The sequence below is a fragment of the Geotrypetes seraphini genome, chromosome 6, assembly GCF_902459505.1.
Source record: "Geotrypetes seraphini chromosome 6, aGeoSer1.1, whole genome shotgun sequence".
Taxonomy (NCBI): Eukaryota; Metazoa; Chordata; class Amphibia; order Gymnophiona; family Dermophiidae; genus Geotrypetes; species Geotrypetes seraphini.
The window spans coordinates 186,458,660-186,485,771 of NC_047089.1; the positions used below are offsets into that span (position 1 = coordinate 186,458,660).

Below are 27,112 nucleotides of genomic sequence, written 5' to 3' on the forward strand. Positions count from 1 at the left end.
TGACAGGGGTAATCTTGAATCCTCGTATATTTATAGTCTTGGCATTTGCTGATCTAATGTTAATTCTTACGACCCCCTCAACCTTCTTTAACTTGCTTTTTGCAATTATTGCAACAGTGTGGAGCATTATTAGGCCTTACTCTAAACTTGCAAAAATCAATAGCTTTCTCCCTTCAGCACAGATTAAGATGCAACAGGAGGGTCCATTTCCCTTGGTTTGGGTCTCTGAGTATGTTAAGTATGGGGGGTTCTTAATACCTAGGGAACTGCGAGATCTCTATAAGCTGAATGTAACATCATTATTACAATAAATGCAAGTTAAATTGGCTCTTTGGCAGGCTTTACTTTTATTACTGCTGGGTCACATGCAAGTATTTAATATGATGATCAAACCTTGTTGGCTGTACAAATACCAGATGTTACCTCTATACCTGAAGAGTAAAGATGAACAGTTACTTCTTAAGTCCATTCAGAGGTTTCTGAGCAATGGAAAGAGGCCAAGAATGGCCATAAAGAAAATCATGCAGCCCAGAGAGAAAAGTGGTTTGGGGCTTCTAAACATTAAGCAAATGATGTTAGCTAGTCATATGCATCACATGAATGACTGGTAGAGGAATATCAAGATGTTTTCAATCACTGACTTGGAATCTAAATTTTGTTCTCCAATCCACTTTAGTGCAATTCTTCATGCACAGGCTGGAAAGACTCCAATTCCCTTGAAAAGGTCCATCCTTTTAAAGCCTCTGTGCTGTACTTGGAAATGGGCATGTTCTTACTTAGAACTCTCCACTACTATTTCCCTCTACATATCCATCTGCGGAAATCCTCAATTTCCACCAGGAATGGACCATCAGACTTTTAGGGACTGGAATGCTAGAGGGATGTGTTATTTTATGCACTTTTTACAGGCAGACGGTACTATAAAGACCTTCCAGGAATTGGAACAAGAATTCCACCTTCCAAAATCACATTTTTTGCTTATTGGCCATTACACCACTGCATCCACTCACTGCCAAAGGCTTACCTTACAGACGAGGTACAAGAACGATTGACTACTTTATATATCTTTGGTTCTCAGCGAAAAGTTCACTGCAATACCATTATGTCACTATCCAAGAATCGGCATCACAGACATTTTTTCGAATTTTGACTGAGTGTTGGTCTGAAAACCTAAATGTCACAGCATTAGAGGACTTTCTCCACAATGCCATAAGAAAACTGAGATTTATTAGAGACAATGCTCAGCTGTGGAACACATTATACAAATTTCTCTTGATATTGCAAGAGTCTCTGAGGTGTGCATATAATGCCACCCTTCAACAAAGTTATTATTGTCCTAAATGTGGGCAAGTAGAAGCAATGCTTGGACATATGTATCGGCATTATCTGGCTGTGCAGCAATTTTGACAAAAAGTGGTAAATTTCATAATGCAACAGTGGAAACAGAGGGTGAAGTGCCATCCAATTGATGTTGTTTGCACAGAACAGTATCGCTGCTCCTGTACCAAAGGGCATACAAAGTTTTAAAATGTGTAAAGCCATCTTAATAGCCCAAAAATTTATCTTATTGGGTTGGACAACCCCACATGCATCCACATTAATGTGGCACTCTCACATAATACATCTTATGACTATGGACAAGTACAGTGTCAAGGATATAACATCTGCCAAAGGGATTCAGTGTCAACAGACACAGGAACCTTTCTGGAACATCAGCACACCCGATGCACACAGCAGAATATTAAATTTTCCACGGTTACTATTTTCGATGATATTCAGTTTGTTAGATTTCTGAATTGAACAGCTCAGGAATTAGTAGAAGTGGATAGATAAAGTAGTAGGGCAGGGAATGGGGGGAATAAAAACTTATAATTGTGGAGGTATATGCCTGTTTGATGTAGTGCATAATATTACTCTATAACTAAACTGACCAGAAAGTTGAACTAAAGTGATATGGGAACTGTTAGTATTTAATTTTCCTCCAATAAACATGATTGAAACATAAAAGTCTAAACTGCATAAGCTAGCCCCAGCCTTGGTACTGCTAAATCATAAGAATAGACATATTGGATCAGACTAATGGTCCACCTGTTTCTATGGTGGCCAATCTAGGTCACAATTTATTTATTCAATTTTCTTTACCATTCTCACAGGGGTGCTCAGAATGGTTTACATGAATTTATTCAGGTACTCAACCATTTTTCTCTGTCTGTCCTTGTGGACTCACAATCTATCTAATGTACTTGGGGCAATGGGGGAATTAAGTGACTTGCCCAGGGTCACAAGGAGCAGCGTGGATTTGAACCCACAACTGCAGGGTGCTAAGGCTGTAGCTTTAACTACTGCACCACACTCCCCCCAAGAACCTGGTGAAAACCCAAATAGTAGCAACATTCCATGCTACCGATCCCAGGGCAAGCAATGACTTCCCTTATGCCTGTCTCAATAGCAGAATATGGATTTTTCTTCCAGGAACTTGTTTAAATCTTTTAAAACCCATCTACATTAACCACTGTACCACATCCTCTGGCAACGCTTTCCAAAGCTTAACTAGTCTCTGAGTGAAAAAATATTTCCTCTTATTGGTTTAAAAGTATTTCCCTGTAACTCTGAGTGTCATCTAGTTTTTGTAATTTTTGATGGGGTAAAAAAAAAAAAAAAAAAAAAAAAAATCGATCCACTACTCAGGATTTTGTAGACCTCAGTCTTATTCCCCCTCAGCCATCTCTTTTCCAAGCTGAAGAGCCCTATCCTCTTTAGCCTTAACTCATATGAGAGGAATTCCATCCCCTTTATCATCTTGGTAGATCTTCTGTGAATCTTTTCTAGTTCTACAATATCTTTTTTTAGATACAGCAACCACAACTGAACGCAGTACTCAAGGTGAGATCATACCATGTTGCAATACAGAGGCATTATAATACTCTTAGTCTTATTTACCACCCCTTTTCTAATAATTCCTAGCATCTTGTTTGCTTTTTTGGCCACTACCACACATTGGGAAGGAGGTTTCAGCTTATTTTCTACAATGACAGATCTTTTTCTTGGGCGCCGACCACTAAGGTGGACCCTAGCATTTGGTAACTATAACTTGGATTATTCTTCCCAATGTGCATCACTTTTCATTTGTCTACATTGCATTTCATTTGTGTGTATACCTGGTTCCTATTCCACAGGGTAAATTATAGGCAGCCATCTACAGTATGCAGAATACTTGAATCTGTGGTTACATTAGTTAGATCCTTCTTATGGGGGAATTTTGAGATGTGAAGGAGCTTAGAAAATGTTATGGAATTTAGATGTGATGTGACAACTACCTTACTTTAATCTTGATGGACCAAGGAAGCAGAGGACATATCTCAAAGATGACCCTGCCCCTCACCATTTTGGTGATTCCTAGACCTAGCTTAAGATATGAGGTTGGGTGCACTCTACACAACATACAAGCAAAGTGAGGCTGTTTATATGAGACACACACACTCACTGCTCTAATTCATTCACTGATCCTGTTTTGGACATATTACAGAAGCCAGTGTCACATGGAAGCAACAGAAACACAAGGGTTTAAGTTAGTATTGCCCTTCTCAAAGTAACTAGAGACAGGCCCATTTGCATACATCATTGAAAGCCTGAAGGATTGCCTCTGCAACAAGCTATATCCATTCCCAGCCTCCCAGTCGTCCTACATGGATGTAACTTCCTCAGCGCCAGATGCCTTACCCTCCCCCCACCCGGACTCACTTGCACACAGGACACCTCCAGGTTCCACGCTCACAGTTCAACTGAAGGTATGACTCCAGGTCAAAACACTGAAGGAAGAAAAAGGAAGAGACTGGCGGGGTTAATCCATCACAGACAAGCAAGTGGTCAGACTGACCATCAAATACCCAGCTATGGCAATAAAGATCTATCTCTCCTCCTCACTGACCCTATATTTCAATCTGGCTGGACAAAACTGAACCATCAGAATACTGGATGTCCAAAGGTATAGAAAGGAACTGACTGATTTCAACAACAAGATTTATAAAGGAGGAGAAGCAAGAGATCTACTCCAGACTCCAGCCATCTCTTCCATCAGGATACCCTGAAGTGGCCATGCCTCATCTAGCTAGGGGTGCCAAGAACCTTATACTGACCTGTATGTGCCGACAGTCATGACCTCGAGCTGGAAGCTGGATTCTCCGGAAGGTAATTGGACATTTCAACGAAACTTTGATAGCTGTCTGCTCCACTCCGTCTTCGCCATTGGGGCCAGGGGTCCCAGGGATTGTCCCACTGCTGAAATTCCGCTTTACTGAACAGAACGAGAAAGGAAAGCATTGTTGCTAGAACAAACACTGACACTTTGCTCATCATAATAGAGTAACAGAGGAGGATGGGATGGAGAGAGGGACCCACTTTTGGTGATGCAGTGCTCTGCTGGAAGAAGCCGTTTCTTTATTAACCCTTGAAGGACTGAGCGAACCGACGGCCTGTGCACCAGCTGCAGTACAAAGAGGTGTGACTGCAAAAGGCAAACAGAAGATAAAAAGCAAAAACATTAGACCAGGGGAGGAGGGGAACAGGAAAAAGGCCATATGGTACCATTAATGCACTTTAGTGGAGATTTACAGCTGGTGCCAATAATTCAGTATGACCCTTGACAATAGACTCCCAAGTCTCATCACCCATGGTTGAACTCCCATTATATCCCCAAACTGTACTAACTTTCACCACCCTGGGCCAAGCAATAGTCATACAATTTGGGTCAGAAGATGCGCTGATCCCTCCAGGCCTCGCCCTTCGAATGGAGGAGCCTTCAACTTTCTGTGCACTGCCAAGGGAAACATGAGACTCACGCAGCAGCAGGCGGTGACTGTGATCTGGATGGTATTCCTGCCCGGCTGGCACACTTGCTTCAAGTAGAGGGGCTTGTGTGATGTCTTATTATCCCCACGCTCAATGGTCAATGGTGTGGCATTCACGCTGACCTGCACCGAGGCTGGCCAGTTGGTGTTCATCTGCCGGTCTTCATGGTGGTAGCATTTGAACTGGAGTTCCAGGTCTGGCCTGGAGGACACATGCAGAACAAGAGAGGCATGAGACTTGGATGTCAGAGGACATTTGAGCATGAAGTGAGGCACAAGAGTCAGACGGGAAAGGGAGCGTGAGGCTCTAGAGATAAAAGAAGCAGCGTTTTGTGAGACTCAAGAGATGGCAAGGACAAAGAATGAGAGACAAAACGAAATTGGGTTGGAGTGCAAAGAGGTTGCATGGGATACAAGGAAGAGAGGTTAACATGGGAGATGAGAGAAGAGGTACAGTAAGAGGCAAAGACAGAGAGGATGCAATTTTAAGCAGAGGTCCTAATGCACTTTCAAAAGCAGCCAAAAGGCTAACCAGAACCTGCTGCATTCATCTGTAACCCAACCTGTATCAAACAGTGCCTATTTCACTCTCTCCCATTCCATAGAAGAACTCCACATTCCAGGCACATCTCCAGCTGTGAGCAGTATTGTTCCGTTTCTATCATTTACTGCCTTCTACCAGGGGTCTGGCATATATGGCCACCATATTTAAGATGGTGAGCACATCACCATGTCTCCTCAACCCTACATGTGTACCCTTAGCCCAAAATCAGCCTTGCTGTTCCCCCGAGCTGCAGCCATGCCCAGGACACACAGAGAAGAAGGTGCTCTTACCTGAGCATGAGAGTCTTGTAGACAGTGTCACGCAGCTGAAAGACATGGTTGCTGACTGCCAGGTTGTGTTGCAGGCGGAAAGGCTCTAGGACCACTCCATCACGGACAGGGAAGGTCAGACGCAGCTCATCACTGGGGCTCACTACAGTCAGGAAAAAAACACAAGTGGGGTTGTCACTATGGGGGGTGGAATGGACGTGCAAGGGAGCTCAGTATCAGAGCTGACACAGAGAAGTAGACTCTGAAGTAGAATGTATACTGTGCTATTGTTCCACTCTGCAGATTGTAGTGTTCCACTGCATAGTGTCATAGCTTTTATTTTTTGGGATTTATTAACCGTTTTTATGAAGAAATTTGCCTAAGACGATGTACAGCAAGTACAATTCGACATAAAGCTTACAATTTTGTTAACAGCACAACAGTAGTAAAAGGACCAAATAGAAGCAAATACAGTGAATGAGGTAAACTCAAAATCAGCAAATTGAAACTTACCCCCTCCCCTCCCTTTTACAATACTGTAGCACAGTTTTTAGCGCCAGCCATGGCGGTAACAGCTCCGACATTCAGAGAATTCCTAAGAGCATCAGAGCTGTTACCACCACGGCCTGCGCAATACCTTCCCTCCCCTCCCCCCCCCCCCGGCTTTTACAAGGCTTTTTTTTATCACTTGCCATAGCTCCAACAATCATAGGAATTCTATGAGCATCGGAGCTAATACCGGTGATAAAAAAGCCTAATGCGGATTTTTAAAAGGAGCCCATACTTATTAACAGCACTGAAATTCAAATAAGACAGATATACAGTGTGTTACAATGTAGCTATCCTCTATAACACAACATTCATTTCTACATAGTTACATTATAACATGTAGTACTAACATAGTGTCTCATTGCTCATTACTAGAGAGAAGTATACTACAGTAATTTCATAACGAAATAGCAGAATAGCATTACATGGCTGCTTAAAGCATAATTTGAAGTAATTTTATGCGCTTGTAGGTGTGAATAGTGCCATGGATGCTCAGCAAAAACAGCTCCATACAGTCTGTGCTTGATACATGGCTATTATAAGCTTAGAAGATGCTTCTAGCCGAGCTGAGCTGTGCTCGGTTTCCTGGAGAGATCCTGGAAAAAGTGGGTAGTGGGCACACCACTGGTGACAGCAATAGCGCTGAGCTTCCATTTTTTGGAGGAAGCCTGGAGAAAGCAAGAAGCAGGCCGAGGGTACTCACCCGCAGGCGAAGCATGCAGTGCAGTCATATTCGGTTTGATGTCCGGCAGGAAAGGAGACTTCATGTCCTGCCCTGGTGACATGTATGGTGGCATATTACTTCCTGGAGTCATAGGAGGTGTGGGATTGCCAGGAAGAGGGGAGCTGGGATACCCAGGTATGGTTCTTGCAGGCTATTAAGAAAGCCCATATGTTAATTTTTAGTATACCTACAATTTATTACTTAAGAATAAGTGTACAAGGTTTCTCACGGGTACATCTCTCACATCTCATCTTTTGGTTTTCACCCCTTAATGTCCCAGGATCCTCAAGAGGAAGATATGCCTCTGATCATCCCCAGCCTTAAAATCAGGCTGAAAATTTCAACAGCATTTAGGAAGCTCCACATGTATGGATCAAAATGCTGGTCACCTCAATAGTCCAGGGAAAGACACGACACTCTGGAGGTGGAGATATTTCCTAATTAGCCCAACTGAAAAAAATATTCCCTAGGCTTCACTGGAAATTAACTTTTAGGCCTGACTTGTCCTACCTTTTTCTTTCAGGGGTCACATTTTATATTTTGTAATATTCAGAGAGCTAAAGCACATATGTGCACATGCGTGTACACATACAAACTCATACTCTCCTTTTAAGAATCATACACTCATGCACTCTCTGCGAACACTCAATCTCTTTCTCTCTTATGTACTCCTCGCAGACTTCACTCAGTCTCTCTCTTGTTCTCACGTAGCCCCCTCAGCCTTCACACTCAGTTTCTTTCTCCTCATCTGGCTCCAGCAGCAGAAGCCCAGTGGGATTCCTGCTTCCCTCTGTGACTCTGATCTCTGCAAGCTTGGGCAATGTGGTGCCAGAGGTTTGGGTTGGTCTTGCAATTTCAAGTCTGGTGAGAGTTGAAAACGTGAGACCATCCGGCACAAGCAGCTCAAGCTTGCAGATAGCTGAGTTGTGGTGGGGGAAAGTGGGAATTCTGCTGAGTTTATGAGGGCCAGGTAAAAGCTCTTGGAGGGCTGGGTTTTGGCCCATGGATCGTAGGTTGGCCAAGCATGTTTAAGTCCCTCTCTGGTCTCTTCTGTGGCTACTTCCACAGAGAAGTCAAAGTCACAGCAGCTGATGCTTTTGCCATATCTGGCCTTCCAACTCACACAGAGACCAGAAGGGGGTGCTGTACAATCACAAGAATTTCTAGACAAAGCTCCTTCCTCCCCCTTTCTTATCCATGAACCTCTTCCAAGCCTGGCCTGCCTCCCATCCAAAAATGGTCATCTATCCTGAACAAATGTTGAAATTCCAGAGAAGTCCTTGCTCACCCCTCTCCTTGCGAAATGTGCCTCTCTTTTCAGTTCAGCTGGTTAGAAAAATTACATGTGATGCAGTACGAAAACAAAATAAAAGATGTTGGCAGAGGAGGAGCATTTGGCCCACCCAGCCTGTCCAGCTGCCCCTGCTTGTGCTACTCTAAAGCTCTGACCTTTTCCTTGCCCTTGTCCGTGTCCTATGTACTACAGGAGGTCTGTCAATTCCTCCTGCTTTGCTGGACTTCCAGTTCAATCAAAGTCAACCTAAGGCCACATGAGCCTCAATCACAACCACCCAGAGGGCTTTCCCCATTTTTCTTCTTCCCCCCTCCCGCTTAGCCCAGCAATTGTGACGACTGTACTTAGCCATGTGAACAAATGACTGTAGCTCCTTCATGATCCCTGTAGATAAAAGCTGGCCAGTAGGTGTCACCGCTGAATGATGGCACCTACTCCTGCCATTCCCCAAGGGTGGAACAGGTTAATGCAGTGCATCGCAAACTGTGAGCTGCTCAGTGTGACCCCTGAGATTTCAGGTGTGCCGCGACACACTAGCGAGGAGAGCCATCCACGCTGGCTGAATGCCTACAGGATGTGCCTCTCGCAGAAAGAGGCACGTCTTGTAGGAAGTCAGCCGGCGCAGACGACTCTCCCCCTGGCCGGCATCTCTCCTCTTCTCCCCGCACCTCCCGGATCCCTCCACCGAAGCGGTGGTGGCCAGATGGACCTCCGCACATGCGATGACGTCACGTATGTGTTATGGCATTATTGCGTTGACGTCTGCGCACTGGCCGGGGCATTGGATTTAATGTGCCGCCGGCCGGAAAGTTTGCGAGACCCTGGGTTAATGTTATCTTACTCTGTTCCTGACATGAGGAGGGCACTTCTATGATGAGGTGCTTAAAGAAATGTAGGCACCTATAAAGAAATGTAGGCACCTATACAGAATATTAGTGTAGCAGTGACAAAATGGACATATAATTTAGGTGTAATCAACTACACCAGCCACAGAGCCAGGGCCGGATTACAGGATAGGCCCAGTAGGCACGTGCCTAGGGCCCGAAATTGTGAGGGGAGCCCGCTGAAGGAGGGCAAGCAGATCACTCACCATCACCTTTCTCATTATTTATTTATTTTTTTCCCAAACGGCAATGGAGGGACGACACTAAGATCGGGCCACCCACAGCATAGATAGCAAGATCGCCCCCCCCCCCCGGCATAGATAACAAGATCACCCCCCCCGGCATAGACAACAAGATCGCCCCCCTCCCCCTCCCCCGGCATAGACAACAAGATCGGCAACAGCAATTGCAAGCAGTGCTCAACCCAAAGCTTCCCATCTGACACAGCTTCCTGTTTCCACCTGGGCGATTCGCGTCAGAGGGAAGCTTTGGACTGAGCACCCCTAAACTGTATTACTGCTTTACAATGCATTTGAACACTTTTATATACGTATGGAACGTGTTCAGAGTTAAAGTCCTGGGCAATTAGGTGGGAAGGGAAGGAAGGGGGGGAGGGTTATTCAGAGATGTTTGGGGCTTGCAAAGAACTAAAACTGTACACTGACATTTGTTGTTGTTTTGAATTTTATAATAAAAGAAAAAAAGAAATACAAGTGGAAATAAAGATTTAAATAAGAAAACAGGTAAATAAAAGAGGATGGGTGGGTGCGGCAGGGCTAGGAGGCCCAGTGTACTTGTGTGCCTAGGGGCGCTCGAAGAATTAATCCTGCCCTGCACAGAGCTGGTGTATGTATTCATGCCTAGATTATTAAAAAATGTGTGCAAAGTATTAACATTCTATAATTTAATTGTCTAACTGTGTATCCCCGCCTTCAAATTATGCGCCATTGCATTTGGGCTCCACTTTATAGAACAACGCATAGCTGGAAAACTGGCATTTACATCTACATAGGTGTCCACGTATTTACTGCTATGCTTGTCATTTATGAGCATTCTTGGTGCCTAAATGTTGATGCCCTCGTTACAGAATTGCCTCCATCGTGTGTCGGCTCATGGTGTTTTACCCCAGTCATTGCATGCAGTGAAATGTTTCACGGTATCTTACCCCATTCATGCTGGGCTGGCTGAAGTTACTGAAGTTCCCTCCGTTGAAATTTGCATTCTGCCCATTGTACTGGTCCGTGGGCTGAGAACAAAAGCACAGAGGACAAGATTGAGAAAGCCTGACCAGCTCCCAAGCTTCAGTCAGTGAACAACACCCTCCAGGTATTACAGAGCAAAGTGTGAGGGAGGAAGGGAGGGGTCACCTTCTATCCATTTCTTATCCTATATACAGGTTCACTTTCACACTGTGGGGAGGGAGGAGGTCATCTTCCCCTTGTGTGTTTGGTTTTTAATTGATAATCAGCAAAGCTATCCTGTAAAGTTAGAGGGTGATTTTGTGCAATAAGAACCAGGTGTTTTTTTCTGCATAGATTTGAGCAGACAGTACCCTCTGGCAGTTCTCTCACCTAACTATTATGAGAACACACAAGCAAAGTCCCACCCCACAACTGGCCACATTTTCATGGTTGTTGCCCAGGTTTCCTCCACATTGCCAAACTACACAAAACTACTGTACCTGCCTACATTCCCTCAAATGCAAGTCATCACTCTTACTGCTTCCCACCCCACCTCCGCAGATGCTCTCCCTCTATCCACACAGCCCACTGCCATCTCTCTACCCTTCCCCCACTGCTGCTTTCTGTAGCTTATGACCTCTCTGCTCACTCACTTCCCCTCCCAGGGCTGACTACTGCCAACTCCATTCTCTCTTCAGCAGAAACTACTCATTGTTCTACAGTGGCTGCTATCCCTGTAGACCCCGTCAGGCTGCAGGGTCTCTGCTACACAGCAACTGGATAATAGCAGTCTCAGAGCAAGATGCACAAATGCTCAAAAACCACAGTATTACTTTTCTATTACAAATGTAGTTCCACCCTCCTTCCCTATATCTCTAGTAAGTGAGTTTAGGTCTTAGTACTGTCTTTATGTCTTTACCCTAACTTTTAATGTAAATCGCTTAGAAATATTTTATAAGTGTTTTATCAAATTTTTAATAAAACTTGGAAACAGTAAAAAAAAAAAAAAAAAATACTGTGGTGGGATGTTCAGTCTTAGGTTCCTCCCAGTGCATCCTAGGTAGCGTTACCAAATTTTTATGGCAAACAAGAAGACACATTCCACCCCCAGCCCCATTCCACAATCTCATCTCCTTTTCTTCCCAGAACTTGGGGCCACGTCTGGAAGGCCTCCGAGCATGCGCAGATGTGACATGATGACTTCTTATGCATGCTCAGAGGCCCTCTAGATGTGGCCCTGAGCTCTGACATACCATAAACTAAACTAAATTAAACCTTAGGTTTGTATACCGCACCATCTCCACAAGTGTAGAGCTTGGCACGGTTTACAGGGTTAGGTTGAAAAGGAGCTACAATGAAGGGTTATAGGAAAGGAGCTAGGAAGATAAAGAAGGGACAGGGTACCAAAGAGCGGGAGGTGTTAGATTTTTGAAAAGAGCCAAGTTTTCAGGTGTTTGCGGAAGGATTGGAGGGAGCTTGAAATTCTGAGCGGGGATGTGAGGTTATTTATGTACTGCGACAGCCTTTTGGTTCGAGGCGGTTTACAGGAAAAATCAGCGAGCTACAGCAATGGAAGAGGACTGAAAATTGTATAGATTGCATAGAGGGAGGTGAAGCAGGGTTTTATGAGGGAGATATAGGTAGGTAGGAATGTTCATAGTCTTAGAGCAACAATATGGAATAAAGAGTCAGTGGGTCAGGAGTCTTTTCATGGAAAATTTAAGCTGGGTGGTCCGGTTTGGGGAAGAGGAGCGTTTTTAGGAGGTTTCTGAAGTGCATGTAAGAGTTTGATGTTCTGACCAGTTGGCTTCATTTGGGTTCTTTGAAGGCTGCTTGGTAGGGTAGGAGACTGTTGATGAATCTCTTATGGGTGCATCTTTTAATTGAGGAGAATGGCAATGTTGGGGCCACCCAAAACCTGGACAAAGTGCTGGGTTTTCTAAAACCATCTGGACACTAAAAAGATGACATCTGGTAACCCTAGGATGCACCGGGCAGGGGAAGGGCTGCCATTTTGAAGAGGCAAGCCCAGAGGCAGGAGAGAGTGGACATTCCTCCTGCCAATTTCAACTAAATGTACGAGGGCTGTTGGGGGGAGGGCAACTTTATAATTTCTTTATTCTATTTTGTTGGGGGCTGTAGGGGTGGCTGGGAAGGAGTAATGGGGTGGGTCACTCCCTGCTCTCCTGCCGGGGAGTGGGGGCTGTTAGGGGGATGAAACTTTTTTTAAATTTTAATTTGATCAGCTGTTGCATGTGTTTTGTGTGATCACACAACACATGTGCCAACAGCTTAGCCCATTAAAATTAAAAAAAAAAAAAAAAAAAAAGTCCTTTGCAGCTGAGCCAGCAGGGAAAAGCAGCAGTGGCAGGAAAATTGTTTTTCTTTTTTGGCCTGACAGGAAGGATATGGAGGGAGAAGCTGTGCTAGCAATTGCTCTTCTAAGCAAGCGCCAGGTACAGTTCCTCTCCGTTTTACTAGGGCTGTTTCACACGATTAGCATGCATATAATTTGCATGCTATTGTGCTGAGCATCACCTGGTTAAAAAAAAAAAAAATTTCCACCATGGTATTTTTTTACTGTGGTGTCAAAGCATTTGTGCACTGAGGCCAGAGTGAAGAAGGCAAAAAAGCAAAAAGAGGGAGGAAGGAGGATGAATTTGAGGGATAGAAGCGAGCAACATGAGAGAGGGAACTAGGGCCAAGGAGTGAGGAAGGTGGAAAACGACATGGAAGGGAAGGGGAGGAGAAGGGCAGATCAAAGCCTGTCTCTTCTACTCCTATGTTCATACAGTGCTATCTATATCTTGTTTAGTAGTAGCAGAAGAGGAGGGAGGGGGTAAAGAAGAGAAAGAAAAGAGACAAAAGGAACGACAAAAATACAATACAAAGAAGTACAAAAAAATGAGCATTCATTTTGGATCCTGAGGTTATTTAAAATGTCAACTTTCAAAACAAGTTCTCATTTGAGACATCTACTTTTAAATGTCTGCAAAAATGTTGTACAATCCTCTACTGTTGACTATAAGAAGTATTCTGAAAGGAGGGGGACCCAATTACCTTATAAACCACTGCCCTGCCTTGCCTCACCCCTACCCAAGAACTCCTCATACTTTCCCCAAGAATAAATGCTCTCTATCAAACATAAGGTTCTGTGTAATGAACCATCAACTGCCCCCCTCCATCCCGCCATCCTGTTTGCGCCACTTCTGTGGGACTCAAGAGAGGCTCCATGCGACACAGCCCATTCAATTTTTCGCACTGGAAATCGCTACTGCAGCTTTATAAAAGGGGCACTCCTTTCATGCGTTATTTTAATGTCCTGCTAGGGTCTTCCTTTCTCAGAATGAAAGAATGGGAAGGGATAATATTTGTTCTTTAAAGAATCCCCCCACATGACATGAAAAATGAGATAACCAGTTTGTCAGAGGCACAAATTCACCACCCTTTCCATGAAAAAGTAATTCCTTAGATTACTGAGTCTGTCCTCTTTCACCTTCATCATGTGCCCCTTAATTCCAGAGTTCTTCTTCTGCATCTATGCCATAGATATGAGTATATTTAAATATCTATCATATCTCCTCTCTCCCGCCTTTATTTAGATCTTTAAGTCTGTCCCCATATGCTTTATGACAAAGACCACTGACCATGTTAGTAGCCACCCTCTAGACTGACTCCATCCTGTACACAATATTCTAAATGAGGTCTTACCAGTGTCTTATACAGTGGCATCATTGCCTCCTTTTTCCTACTGGTCATTTCTCTCCTTATACCCCCCAAATACAATGTATCCCAACAGCATACTTCTAGCCCGACAGTATACTTCTAGCTTTTTGTGTGTGTGTGTATGTGTGTGGGGGGGGGGGGGTTCAATCTATTTGGCCACCTTAAAATCATAACACTCTTCATTCATGCAAAAAATACTTCACCCCCTGAACTGTACTGTTCCCTCAGATTTTTTCAGCCCAAATGTATGAATCTGCAATTTTGTTTTTTTAGCATTAAACCTTAGCTGCCAAATTCTGGACCAGATTTTATTCTGAAATGTTGAAATGTATTTTGCACACCCAAGGGTATCAAAGATTTTTAGTCACATTTACAGTATAATGAAATAATTATCTGTTCGCTTTGTATCTATTTGCCTATCCCTACATATCAGACCTGTGCTGTTCCTTAGGGAAGCATGTTGCACTAATGGTGCACTTGTTTTGGATGATATGTATGTAGCTATGTTTGGATTTTCATATTGCTCCTGTAAGATCTGTGCATAGGGTTGCAAAAGTCTTGGCGAGGGAGAAAAGTTTGGAGGGTTGCAGATGTTGCAATAGATTTGAGCTGTGGCACTCCAGCATCTGAATCACTGGATGTTTTCCTATATTTCAGGCCCCCTTGTTATGCCCCTCTCCCAGTGATCCACACAAAGCCAGGAACTTTTTGACAGTATCAGCCCACCCACTACCTCTACACTGCAGTGATCTCAATGATCCTTGAGGGCCGCAATCCAGTCGGGTTTTCAGGATTTCCCCAATGAATATGCATTGAAAGCAGTGCATGCTCATAGATCTCATGCATATTCATTGAGGAAATCCTGAAAACCCGACTGGATTGCGGCCCTCAAGGAGGGAGTTTGAGACCCCTGCTCTACAGCATTCAGATGCTGCAATGCAAAGACTGGGTTATCATTTGTTAGGATGGGCTGCCACTCCAGGCTATGTACAACCTCTCCAAGGGAAACTGTCACAGTGTGCATGACTTCTAATCTCTGGGGAAGGACAGGTGGCTTCACCTGTGTGTCTGCTCAGGACTTTGCTCCAATATGCAAGCCTTGGCCACAGCCCTGCAGTGTCAGAACTTTGGACGCTGAAGATGCTAGTACTTAAGACAGATCCAAGGTTAACATGGGAGGATACTAAGCAAACAGGAGGTAGAGAACTGATGCACACTCACTCTCTCATTATTGCTCTTTCCGGCCCCAGAACTCTCGCTTGTCAGTATGGGGAGCGTGTGGCACAATGGTTAAAGCTATGAGGAGAATATGGCACAGCATTTAAAGCTACAGCTTCAGCACCCTGAGGTTGTGGGTTCAAACCCATGCTGCTCCTTGTGACCCTGGGCATGTCACTTAATCCCCCCACTGCTCCAGGAACATTAGATAGATTGTGAGCCCACCAGGACAGACAAGGAAAAATGTTTGAGTACCTGAATAAATTCATGTAAACAGAACACGAATGGAGCTTTCTTGGGAGAACAGTATAGAAAATTAAATAAATATGGAATCTATCTGCCTTTTGGGATCCTGCAGGCTACTTGTGACCTGGATTGACCAGATGGAAACGGGATCTTGGGCTCAACAAACCTTTGGTTTTACCCAATATGGCAAATCTTATTCTCCTTTATTCCAGCACAATTTTCCTTTCCCTCTGGTTTCTTATTCCAGCATTCTCCCACTCACTCCTATCTTATTTCCAAAGCTACCTCAGTCTTTCCTCCAGTCTGTGTGGGTTGATTCAGTCACCACTATGGCATCCTCCTTACTCAGGCCCACAAAAGCTGCTGCCTCCATAAACTTGCTCCTGCACTGCTGTGTCTTTCCAACTGAAGGGAACAGTCAGCAGAAAGCCTCATTAAGAGAGCTGTTCAAACCCTGGTTAACACAATGTTTTAATTTTCATGGCTGAACTGACAGCATGGCAGCCAAGGAGCAGAAAAGAAGAGAACCACATGCCCCATTAGCTAGCCGTCAGTCCCAGTGATAATCAGCAGTTGTCAAGCTGCAGCTCTGAAAAGTACAAAAATTTGCATCCGCTGCATGCTGCGACTGCCAGTCTGAAAGCAGTAGCCCTAGCCTGGCCTGTTTTTCTAGGTGGAGGTGGTATCAGCCAGGGCCTGAAGGGAGCGGGAAGTGCAGAGGGGGAGAGGAAGGAGGAAGATTAACCCCCCCCCCCCAAAAAAAAAAAAAAACCAACAACTTCCTCCTTCCTCTCCCCCTCTGCACTTCCCGCTCCCCTCAGGCCTGAAAGAAAAGCTTCTTTAGCTCCCCACAGCAGTCATTGCATTTGCCTCTGCTAGGAAAAAAAGGTTTCAGCATGCAATGGCAGAAAATAAACCCTCTGCCTGCTGTCAGTGCCTAGGAATGGAGCACCCAGCTCTTCCTCTTCTTGTGTATCCCAGGTTACACTTTACCACTACTACAGGTTCAAAGTGCAGGAGCAGTGCTGTCACCTCCCAAGTTCCTCTTTGCCTTAGATAGGAGATTTCAGAGCTTGAAGCAGGCACTGCTCTGAAGCTCTCTTGCCTCTCTCCATTGGTTATCTCTCCAAGCTGTATCAGATCCTGTCTTTCCTTACACATGTACTTACAGAGTAATGGGGTTCAATCCAGTATTAGAGAATGACACGGGGAAAATATTTGACACCGTCTCCGCCTTGTCTCGTCCCCGTCCCGTCCCTTCAAGCTCGGTCCCCTTCTCCACCCCATCCCTATGAGCTCAGTCCCCATCCCCATGAGCTCCATCCCTGTCCCGTCCCTGCAAACCATCCGATCCCATCCACACAAGCCTCAAATAGTTTTATACTAAACTTATTTTATTAAAGTATAAAAAGAAACAATATTCTGTACATTTGTCATTTTATAAATCAAAGTTCTGGCTGCCGAACTAGAGAAAGAGATCTTCAGCTGGCAGGGCTTTGTTTATAAATGTTTATCCTCCAACTAACTTATCACCTTAAAATATTTTTTTAACTTGAACTTCTTTAAATAAATATATACAGAAAGATGTGTGTATGTGAAAAGCTCAGACCCAACAACCAACCTCTAGTGATCAACACGGAGCAGGTTGTTAATGTTTATCAACACAACTAATATACTACTTTATCCTAAAGCAAAAAAAAAAAAAAAAAAAAATATATATATATATACAGTGGTGCCTCGCATAAAGAACGCCTCGCACAGCGGACGCTGCACACAACGAACTTCATGTCATGATTCATACAACGAACTTCGTTTCACACAACGAAGTCGCCCGAGCTTCCACGATCGCTGCCGATGTATTGCATCCTTCCGCGCAGGCACTGCAGGCAGTCGTTAGTCACTGCGCTTAACTTAAGCACGTATCGCGGCAATCGTTCTTCATTACGAATTAAATCACGCACGCACGTATCACGGCAGTCGTCCTTTTAAGATAAACTCAATATTTTTTATATATCATGGCTTCTAAAAAAAGCAGGAAGGTGATTTCTGTTGAAATGAAACGGGAAATAATTAGAAGGAGTGAATGTGGGGTAAAACAGTGTGACCTCGTCAAAGAGTTTGGCCTCAGCAAGACCACCATTTTCACCATTTTGACAAATTTATCTTTTTTTATGTCATCTTAGCATATTTTATGCTGCAGAACGAATAATTTTTTTTAACATGTATTGTTATGGGAAAACGCGTTTCACATAACGAACTTTTCGCATAACAAACTTGCTCCTGGAACGAATTAAGTTCGTTGTGTGAGGCACCACTGTATATATATAAATTTTTTTCTACTTTTGTTGTCTGGTTTCTGCTTTCCTCATTTTTTCCTCTTTCAATTCCTTCCATCCACTGTCTGCCTTCTCTCTGCCTCTTCCATATGCTCTGTTACTGTGCCTCTCCCATCTCTCCCTCTACCCCATTAGTTTGGCACCCATCTTCTTTCCTCCACTCCCCCCATAGTCTGGCATCTCTGTCTTCTTCCCTTCCATCTTTCCTTCCCTCCTCCAGGTGGTTTTCAGCATCTCTCTCCTCCTTTCTTCCCCTCAGATCTGGTATCTGTCTCCCCAATCCAGCATGTGCCTTTTTTTCTTTATCCCCTCCTTCCATCCAGTTCCCTTCAGTGTCTGTTCCTCTCTCTCTTCCCCATTTCCCTTCAGTGTCTTCTCCCCTCTTTCTCTTCCCCATTTCCCTTCAGCGTCTTCTCCCCACTCTCTTCCCCATTTTTGTCTTCTCCCCACTCTCTCTTCCCCATTTCCCTTCAGCGTCTGTTCCTCTTCACCCCTCCCCATCTCTCCACCCCCCCCTTCAGCACCATTCATGCGGTCCAGCAACTCTCTACCTTCCGCTTGCTGCAGTCCGAACATCTCCCTCCCTTCCCCTTATCTTCACTGGTGATTTTTTATTTTCTCTGGAGTCTTGAAGTCGCTTGCGGCTGCCAGAAAGTTCTCCTCTGATGCAACTTCCTATTTCCAGTTGTGTCAGAGGAGACCTTTCCAGTAGCCACACGCAACTTCAAGGTTCTGGCTGCTTGTTCAGAGAAAATTAAAAATCACCAGTGAAGGTAAGGGGAAGGGAGAGAGATGCCTGGATGGCGGCGATAGTTAGGAAGGAGGGAGAGGGCTGCTGATCCGCACGATCGGTGACTGCGTGCATTCCCTCCCTTAACAGGGTGGTGAATGGCCGTGTCCCTGTACCCGTGGCGACCACTTTTTTCTCCCACCGTTTGGCGGGTACAGCCACCATGTCATTCTCTATCCAGTATCTCATACCATTCTATCAGCCCTGACCACATCTAAATAATACTTTCTCCAGTTTCTTTCATATTTTTACCAGCTAGTTTCATGGTGTGTCCCTTAGTCTTAGTACTATTTGAGAGGCTAAATAACTATTCCCTATTCACCGGTTTCATCCTCTATCATATCTCTCCTAAGCCGTATCTTCTCTGAGCTGGAGTTCTAATCTCTTTGGCTTTCTTCATAGAAGTGTCATTCTATCCCCTTTATCATTCTTATTGTCCAGCTCAGAACCTTTTTTAGTTCTGCTATATCTTATTTTTTGAGATGGGGGTGACAAGAACTGCACATAACGCTCAAAATGCGATTGAATTATGAATCGATAAAAAAGGTGCACGATGTCTCAGTTTTGTTCTCCACTCCATTCTGGATAGTTCCTAGTATTTTATTTCCTTTTTAAGCTATCGCTGCACAGTGGTGAAGATTTCAACATATTCCCCCTAATTGTACAGTCTTGTGTGCACAATTTCAAGCTTGGCATGTAAAATTGCACACGCAGTTTATAGCAGGGGTGTCAAAGTCCCTCTTCGAGGGCCGCCATCCAGTCGGGTTTTCTGGATTTCCCCAATGAATATGCATAAGATCTATTTGCATGCACTGCTTTCATTGTATGCTAATAGATGTCATGCATATTTTTTCAGGAAATCCTGAAAACCCGACTGGATGGCAACTCTCGAGGAGGGACTTTGACACCCCTGGTTTATAGAATAAGGATGTCTGCATATGCACCTTAATTGTTAAATAAGGTGTTTATTGTTAAATTAGGTGCTAATTGGCATTAACTCTTTCAGGGCCATAAGGATCGTAGGCCAATTTTTGTGGTTTTGACGACATTTTTATGGTAAAAAGGGCTTGCAGATGCCAAAAAATTGATTTTTTTTGTGAAATATCATTATTTTTATTTAAAAAAATCACACTTCTGGCTTATGGACAGTGTGGCAAGTGAATCTTCTCGTCAATCTAGCAACGACGCTAATGAATGAATGTCGGAACCAGTTTGTTTACATAAAGGCAGTATCATATGGAATCCGTACATATCAAATTTAGAACTGTAGACTATCCCAATCAAAATGTATAGGATTTTAAAGTTATGGGACAAATATGTCCCTTGGTCCTGAAAGGGTTAACAATCAATAATTGGAATAACTTGGCACTAATTGGAGGCTTATAAAGGGTAAAAGAGATGGGACTTGATATACTGCTGAACAGTATATCAGTATAGCAGTTTAACATGGGGAAATGAAGTGTTAAGTGACTTGCCCAGAATCACAAGGAGCTGCAGTGTGAATAGAACTCACAAGGGTGCTGAGGCAGCTGCTCTAACCACTAAACCACTCCTCCACATAAACTGAAGAACCTGGGAGTGGGTTCCAAGATGGCCGCCTGGATTAGAATGATAGACAATAGAGGACGGCAGTAAATTAAGTAAAGGCCTTTCATACAATGTCTCAAAATGAATTAATTTTGCGAGTTTCCATGACAGAAATGAATCTTACTCCTAGGAGTGCAGGAATAGCCTAATGATTAATACAGTGGGCAGTAAAACAATCGATCCTAATGGGAAGATATGTAATGAGACCCAAAGATGACGGCGTTGCTTTTCCCCGCACATCTGCACATTTAAGCCTCTTTTCGTGGTGTATTCTGTGCATGTGCCAATCGCTATCACCAACGACTCATCACATGTAACCCTTCGCGAACCTCATCTGCATGCACGTTTTTCTGAGAATGACTCGTCTTTTTGAAATTGGTACAATAACGGCCGTGACAGCGGCTCATTGGATTTTACTGAGAACATTGGAGAATCTTCCCCTTAGACTGTAAGCTCTTTGGAGACAAAACAGCTAATGTACCTGAATGCAGCTCACCTTGAGCGACTACTGAGAAAGGTGTACAGTAGAGTAGACTAAATCCAAAATCCCTTTCTCTTCTCTGGTTGCCAAGCAGGAATGTGTTCATTAACTGACTAAAGCCATAAAGAAGTGCTGAAAAGTAAGTTCAGTGTTTGCTGTATTCATCTTTTACCAAACTTAAGACATGAAGGTAGAAGAGGCCCTAGATTTATGTACAAGTAGATGTGTGTCTTGCTCTGTCTTGTACATGCTGAGAGTGCATCATGCACAGCTGTAGCAGAAGCTGAAGATGTTTCAATGAGTCAGTTTAGGTTAAATTACACATCTTATAACACAGTCTTTTTTTGGGGGAACGTATCTGCTGAGGGACTTGCTCATGACTATCACTGCATTGTCCCAGCTGTAGGTTCTGGAGTCTTGGCTCAGATTCAAGGATTGTTTTAACTGCTCCAACAGAAGAAATCTGGATAGTTGCAGGTGGGTATATCTGTTCTGATACTATCCCAATCCTAAGAGATGGTCTCCTTCCGGCCACCTCTAAAATACATTCTATTTATTTTTATATATTTTTACCCTTCAGACCCTCAGAAATGCCACCAGGTGTTCAATAGCATTTCATAAGAACTGGCTTTACGCATCAGGTCTTCACCGGGTCACTTTTAGATACTTTCAATAGTTATGATATAGACTCCAAAAACATGGATTATATAAATTATTGGTGAAATAATTAAATACAACAATGCTCCTCGAGCTTTAAATCAACTTTATTATTCCCCTCATAAGGCATGTGAGCACTGCAAATACTGATCGTCTATATGGCAAAAAAACTTCGTTATAATCCCTCGAACTAAGAAAAAATATTTCCTTAAAACTAACTCCATATTTCATTGTTCTATGGATTCTCAAAAACTTTGCTCTTGTTATTTAAGACCCCAACTAAATGCCACTAAAGCTTGTTTTATTTCAATTTAAGCCTTTTATTTGTCTTGCCTATGTATCTTAACTAGACTGTAAGCTCTCTGAACCTGGGAGACTTCTCCTGTAAGCATCTTTACAGCACTGTGGGCTAGATGCACTAAAGTCAGAGATCATCTCTAAACCTGTTTTCACTGCTTTAGCAACAATCGCTGTTACTGACCCGATACCCAAAACAGCTCACCGCGTGTTTTTCCCCTCGATCGCCCATTTTCTGATCCAGCCATGCAAATTAACAAAAACCCCATGCAAAGTAGCCAAGTGATTTATGCACTAACATTGCTTGGCTATTCCAAATGGGGTTTTAGTGATCCTAAAAACCAACTGAGCTAGACCTGTCGGTACAGACAGGTCTGCCTGGGTTTTTTATCATTTTTTTTTCCCAATGAAAAAAAGTCCCATACCACCAATGACAGCCCTCACCAATGACTCCTGACAAATGCGGCACCCCCCTCCCCGAGCCAGCCCCCCACCCCCGAGCCACTGTTCCCCCTGAAACCAACACAAATGGCAGGAGGGATGCCCACTAGTGCTGCCCAATTCGCGATTTGAATCGATTCTCCGATTCACTTTGGGTGAATCGATTCGAATCAGTTTGTTTTTTAAGAAAATCGGACTTACCAATTCGTCGGCCCCCTTGTTAGAGACCCGTTCAGGCTTTCCGTCTGCCACTGGATTCCTTGCGTCTGGTGTAACTTCCGGTTTTGCAAAACCGGAAGTTACATCGAAGCAAGGACTCCGGTGGCAGAGGGATAGCCCGAACGGGTCTTTGGTGCAAATTGGCGGCAGCAAGACTCTCTCCCTCCCGGCCGCAAGTATTTATCTTCTCCACCCTGGCCAGGCAAAAGCGGCGGTAGCGAATGCAATTCACTACCCTGCTGCTACTCTGGCTGTCTTCTTTCCATTCGGCCACCCAAGCAGAAACAGGAAGTTTTCACTGAGGGCGGGCCGCAGTGGAGAGAAGATGCAAGGAGTAGAGGCAGGAGTGGATTTCTACCACCACCAGCAGCACATTGTACAATAATGCCAAAATAAAGGTAGTTAAAGCTTTCCAAACTTTTCAAGAAGCCATCAAATGCAACTATGAGCACTGGCAGATTTGGGGAAAGTACATTCTAACCAGTAATGATATAGGAGAGTTTTCAGAAGCTATTAAAGCTTACCACCGACTTATGGATTTACAAGACAAATAGAAAGATATTCAGGTGCTGAACATTCTGATGAAGACAGTGGTGGATGGAATAGTTGATTGAAAGGGAGAATTGGCAACAAGTTGTTTGAAAGATTGACTGCTAGAGAGACAAATGATAGAGCAATCTGAAAACTATATGCTAAACTATATGGCAGCGGAAAGAGTGATAATGAAGATGATAATGAATGTATATTCCCCTATTCATGGAAGCTCAATTGTTCATTGAGGATTTCTTAGTTGGTTGCTCATTTCTTGGAGCTCTCTGATTAAGATGACCATTGTTCTGACATCATTAGCTAACTCGATGCAGACGTCACTCCTTCCAACATCTGTGAATAGTTGCTTTGCTTTGGAAGATAATCCTTGGAGCTTAAGTCATGCTGAAGAGAGAATTCTCATGAAAAAGGTAGATGGAGGGAGAGAGGAGATGGGGGAGTTGGTAGACTGAAGGAGAGATGGGGAGAAGATAGATAGGAGAAATGAACTTGGTGGAGGGGGGAAGATGGATGTTGGAGGGGGGAGATGGACTTGTGGGAGATCATGGAGAGGGGAGATGGGGGAAGGATAGAAGAAATAAAGATCTAAAAACAGGAGAGGGAGAGAGATGGTGGACAATTGGATTTAGGGAGGGAAGGAACAGAAAGGAAGAGAAGTTGGACACAAGAGATGGTGGGGGGATAGAGATACTGGATAGGAGGGTAGTTAGAAAGAGAAAGGGAGAGCTGGTGGGAAGGAGGGAGAGATGCTGGATGACAGGGTAGTTGAGAAAAGGAGAGATGGTGGATCTGGGCAAGAGACCCTGGCAAGCATGTTATCAGAAGAAGATTGTTGCAGAACCTGGGACCAACATGATTTGAAAAATGACCAGACAACAAAAGGTAAAAAAAAAAAAAAAATTTATTCTGTTTTGTGATTATAATGTGTCAGATTTGAAATTTGTATCCTGCTAGAGCTGAGCTAGGATTTAACAGAGAGAGGAAAAGTCTTTTTTGTTTGTTTATACCACAGCACCAGTGTGGGTAGGAGAGGGCAAAGAAGCTATAAAATAAACTCACCAGGATGTTTGGAAAAAACACCCAATTGTGCAGGAAAATCGAATTGAAAAATCGATTCAATAGGCTGAATCGAATCGAAATATTTTTTCCTGAATTGGGCAGCTCTAATGCCCACTCCCTCCTGCCGTGAAAGCCTCCGCACCAATCACTCCCCTGCCAATCATCCCCTACCCTCCCCCTCTCCAAAAAAAGCAGGAGGGATGTCCACTCCCTCCTGCCACCGGAGGCTCCCCCTCAACCCCCCACCCTTTGTACTTTTTAAGTTGGGAGCAGGAAGGGTGTTCAGTCCCTCCTTCTTTGAGGCCGTCAAGTCTACAATGCTGGGTCTTCCCCTCCTGGTGCATCATGTGATGCAAGGGGAGGAGCCTAAGGCCCTGATTGGCTTGACAGTGATCAAGTCAGTATCTTTAGTACATCTAGTCCTTTGTCTGTCTGGAAGCATTTATAGTTTATTGATTTTGATATATCCTCTTCCTGAGAACATAATAGAGCATTTCACATAGATAAAATAAAATGTAAAACGTACTGAAAGAAGAGAACTCCATTACAGGTCACAAAGCAGAATATATAAATACAACTATAAATGACCAACAGCAGTTATACTTTTTGATTTAAAAAAAAACCCCCAAAATACCACAAAATGCACCAAACAGTTTTTGTTGGTTTTTTATTTTTTTTTTACATAAGGCCAGCATACTTTTTCCCAACTTGCTCTTTTTTTTTTTTAACAGACAAGGTAAATTCAGAACAAGTGCAAGCTGTGGATTCTGAAGTGACTCCCTTCTAAAATGCAACATGGGCACAGAAACAAGGCACAGGACAACACTCACAAGCAGCAGTGCTGTAGTGCCAACAGGTGCCAGTTTCAGAACACTTATCTGTGCTCTTTTCTGGATGACATCAGAACCCTAATAGCCCCCTACCTTGTAATATGGTGCCGCAGAGCCTGAGAGATACTGTGCCATGTTCTGTTGCATCAGCATCCGATGCCCAGGATAGGATGGCGAGGAAGCCTGTTGCTGGGGTGCAGTCGTGACATACTGTGCTGCCTGTGAGGGGTACTGACCCCCTTGTAGATACTGCTGTGCTGGATAACCCTAAAGGAAGAGAGGGAGGGACAGCATCAGGAACTGGACACTGGGAGACACCACAGAAAGAAAATGATTCAGTTAGAAACAGAAGAACAAACAGGCGGAAAAGTATGAATCTACTCCAACAGGAGGCCCTACTGCACATCTGCCTGCACTGGATGTAAGCTCTTTTATCCTGAATGTATACTGTTGCACATATTATTAGCCCTGCACACACTGATGAGCACAAACTTTCTCTTTTCTTAAGGTAGCTTTCTGAAGTGTTTTGCCCATGGATGTCTGGGCTATCATATGACTGGAGGCTTTTCTGAAATGCCATCTCTCTACAGTGTTCTTTGGACTGTAAAATCTTCACAAATCATCCAAGCACTCTTGCCACTGATCATACAACTGAAACTGACACAAGAATTACAGCCTCCCCCATGGGAGGGTGTCACTGACAGCTCCAGGTCGTGATGGATGGATTGAGCTGGTCATGACTTTTGCCCCTCTGTGGTTGCAGCTCCAATTATACTTCAAAAAAGCTGTTCTATAAGCCCATAAGGAGAGAAAGTAAATCCAGGAGCAACTTTGAACTCTGGGGAGATTCCCCAGGGGCATACCGTAAACATATACAAGGTATATTGCTGTACTAAACCCACTGTATGGCTCAGTTTTTGGAGCATTAATTAGCTATTACTCTGGGGCTGTTTGAGCTTCCTTTGCTAGCAGCAGGTTGTCCACACAGCCCAAAAGTATCTGATCTCCAAAAGCAAACCTTTGTTTGCATACCCCCTCACCAGGGGTGGCTCAAGGCTCTCCTCCCACTACATTGAACATCTTCCCTCCTCTCCTCCCCTCCCCTCTTCTCCCATTGTACAGCATCTCTCCTCTCCTTTCTTCTCCCCTCCCTTGAGGTGTTCAGCATCTTCCCTTCTCTTTCTACCCTCTTCAGGGTTGCACTGGTACAACAATCATATAGTCAACAGCAGTTCATGGCAGCTGCCATGGGACTTTGAGCATCCATGCATGTTCAATGTCTGCTGGATCCTATCCTCTCTGAAACAGGAAATTCGAATGAAGTGGGATATGATGGTCCTAGAGCATGCATGGATACTCAGGGCCCCACACTGATGGCTATGATTATCCATAGACAGTGATTGCTGCATCCTCCCCCCAAAATAAATAAATAAATAAACAAATCATGCTGCCCTAGGCAGATGCTTAGTCCACCTAGTGGTTGGGCCAGTTATGCCTATTGATGCCACTACTGGACAGGATCAAACAGCAAAAGCAGAACAAAACTTTATCCCTATTCTGAAAAGCACCAATGAAAGCTAGAGATCTTCAGCTGGCCATTTTGCTGACTGTTGCCAGCATTATTTCCAGATGTTCAATGCTGGGCCATGTCTGGGCTTTGGCACTGAACATCCAGTTTTTGCAGCATTGGCTAACACTTAGCTGGTTAAGATGATATTCAGAATATAACTGGCCATTTATTGCTGCATAAAGATAGGATTGTGTTTTATGCGGTTTCATTTATGCAGTTACCCTGGCTGCTTAAGTGCTGAATATCAGCACTTAACAGGACAAGGGCTGACTTTGCCCCCTGGAAAAATAGCCAGTTTTCACTTAGACGTTGACCACTAATTTACAGCAGCACTTGACCTATCAGGTGTCACTGAAAATTAGTGGATGGCCCTAGGGCAACTTCATCTCATCATCTGCTTATAGATATGTAGTGACATGGACCAAGCCCTTTTTTCAGCCTGATCCAATCCTAGTTTTACTCCCGGAACAGCTTACATCTCCATGCGTACATGGGATAAAGGCCGAACCGCATTGGCTGGCCCAGAAAAACTGAAACCAAGTGGCAGAATGATTTTGGAGACTTGATCTAAAAAGACTAGATTCTTCTGGTTGTACTGCAATGACCACCATCTGCTCGAGCATATGGTAGGCTGCTTTATATTCAGTAAAGCATTACGGGAATCTGTAAGCCATAAAACAGGTCAGTGAGCCAAGAAAGACTTTCTGCCGATACATATACCATATATGGTCTTATGCTACAAAGTTAAGATCCTGTTTGCTTGTATCTGAGTTCTAAACTCCACTGTGTTTTCTCCTTGGAATCTTGCTAGAGA

At 43.9% G+C, this 27,112-nt stretch overlaps 1 protein-coding gene across 1 annotated transcript in view; it reads right to left on the minus strand.

Annotated features, from left to right (window-relative positions):
• ZMIZ2 (zinc finger MIZ-type containing 2) overlaps positions 1-27,112 on the minus strand; it is a 229,311-nt gene that overhangs the window by 59,725 nt on the left and 142,474 nt on the right. Inside the window, exons 7-14 of the mRNA XM_033948638.1 lie at positions 24,822-24,995; positions 10,277-10,357; positions 6,913-7,084; positions 5,682-5,823; positions 4,839-5,049; positions 4,399-4,504; positions 4,137-4,294; positions 3,742-3,809 (exon numbers count right to left, since the gene is read on the minus strand). Of these exons, the coding sequence (XP_033804529.1) occupies positions 3,742-3,809; positions 4,137-4,294; positions 4,399-4,504; positions 4,839-5,049; positions 5,682-5,823; positions 6,913-7,084; positions 10,277-10,357; positions 24,822-24,995 (1,112 nt within the window). The remainder of the gene's footprint in view (positions 1-3,741; positions 3,810-4,136; positions 4,295-4,398; positions 4,505-4,838; positions 5,050-5,681; positions 5,824-6,912; positions 7,085-10,276; positions 10,358-24,821; positions 24,996-27,112) is intronic.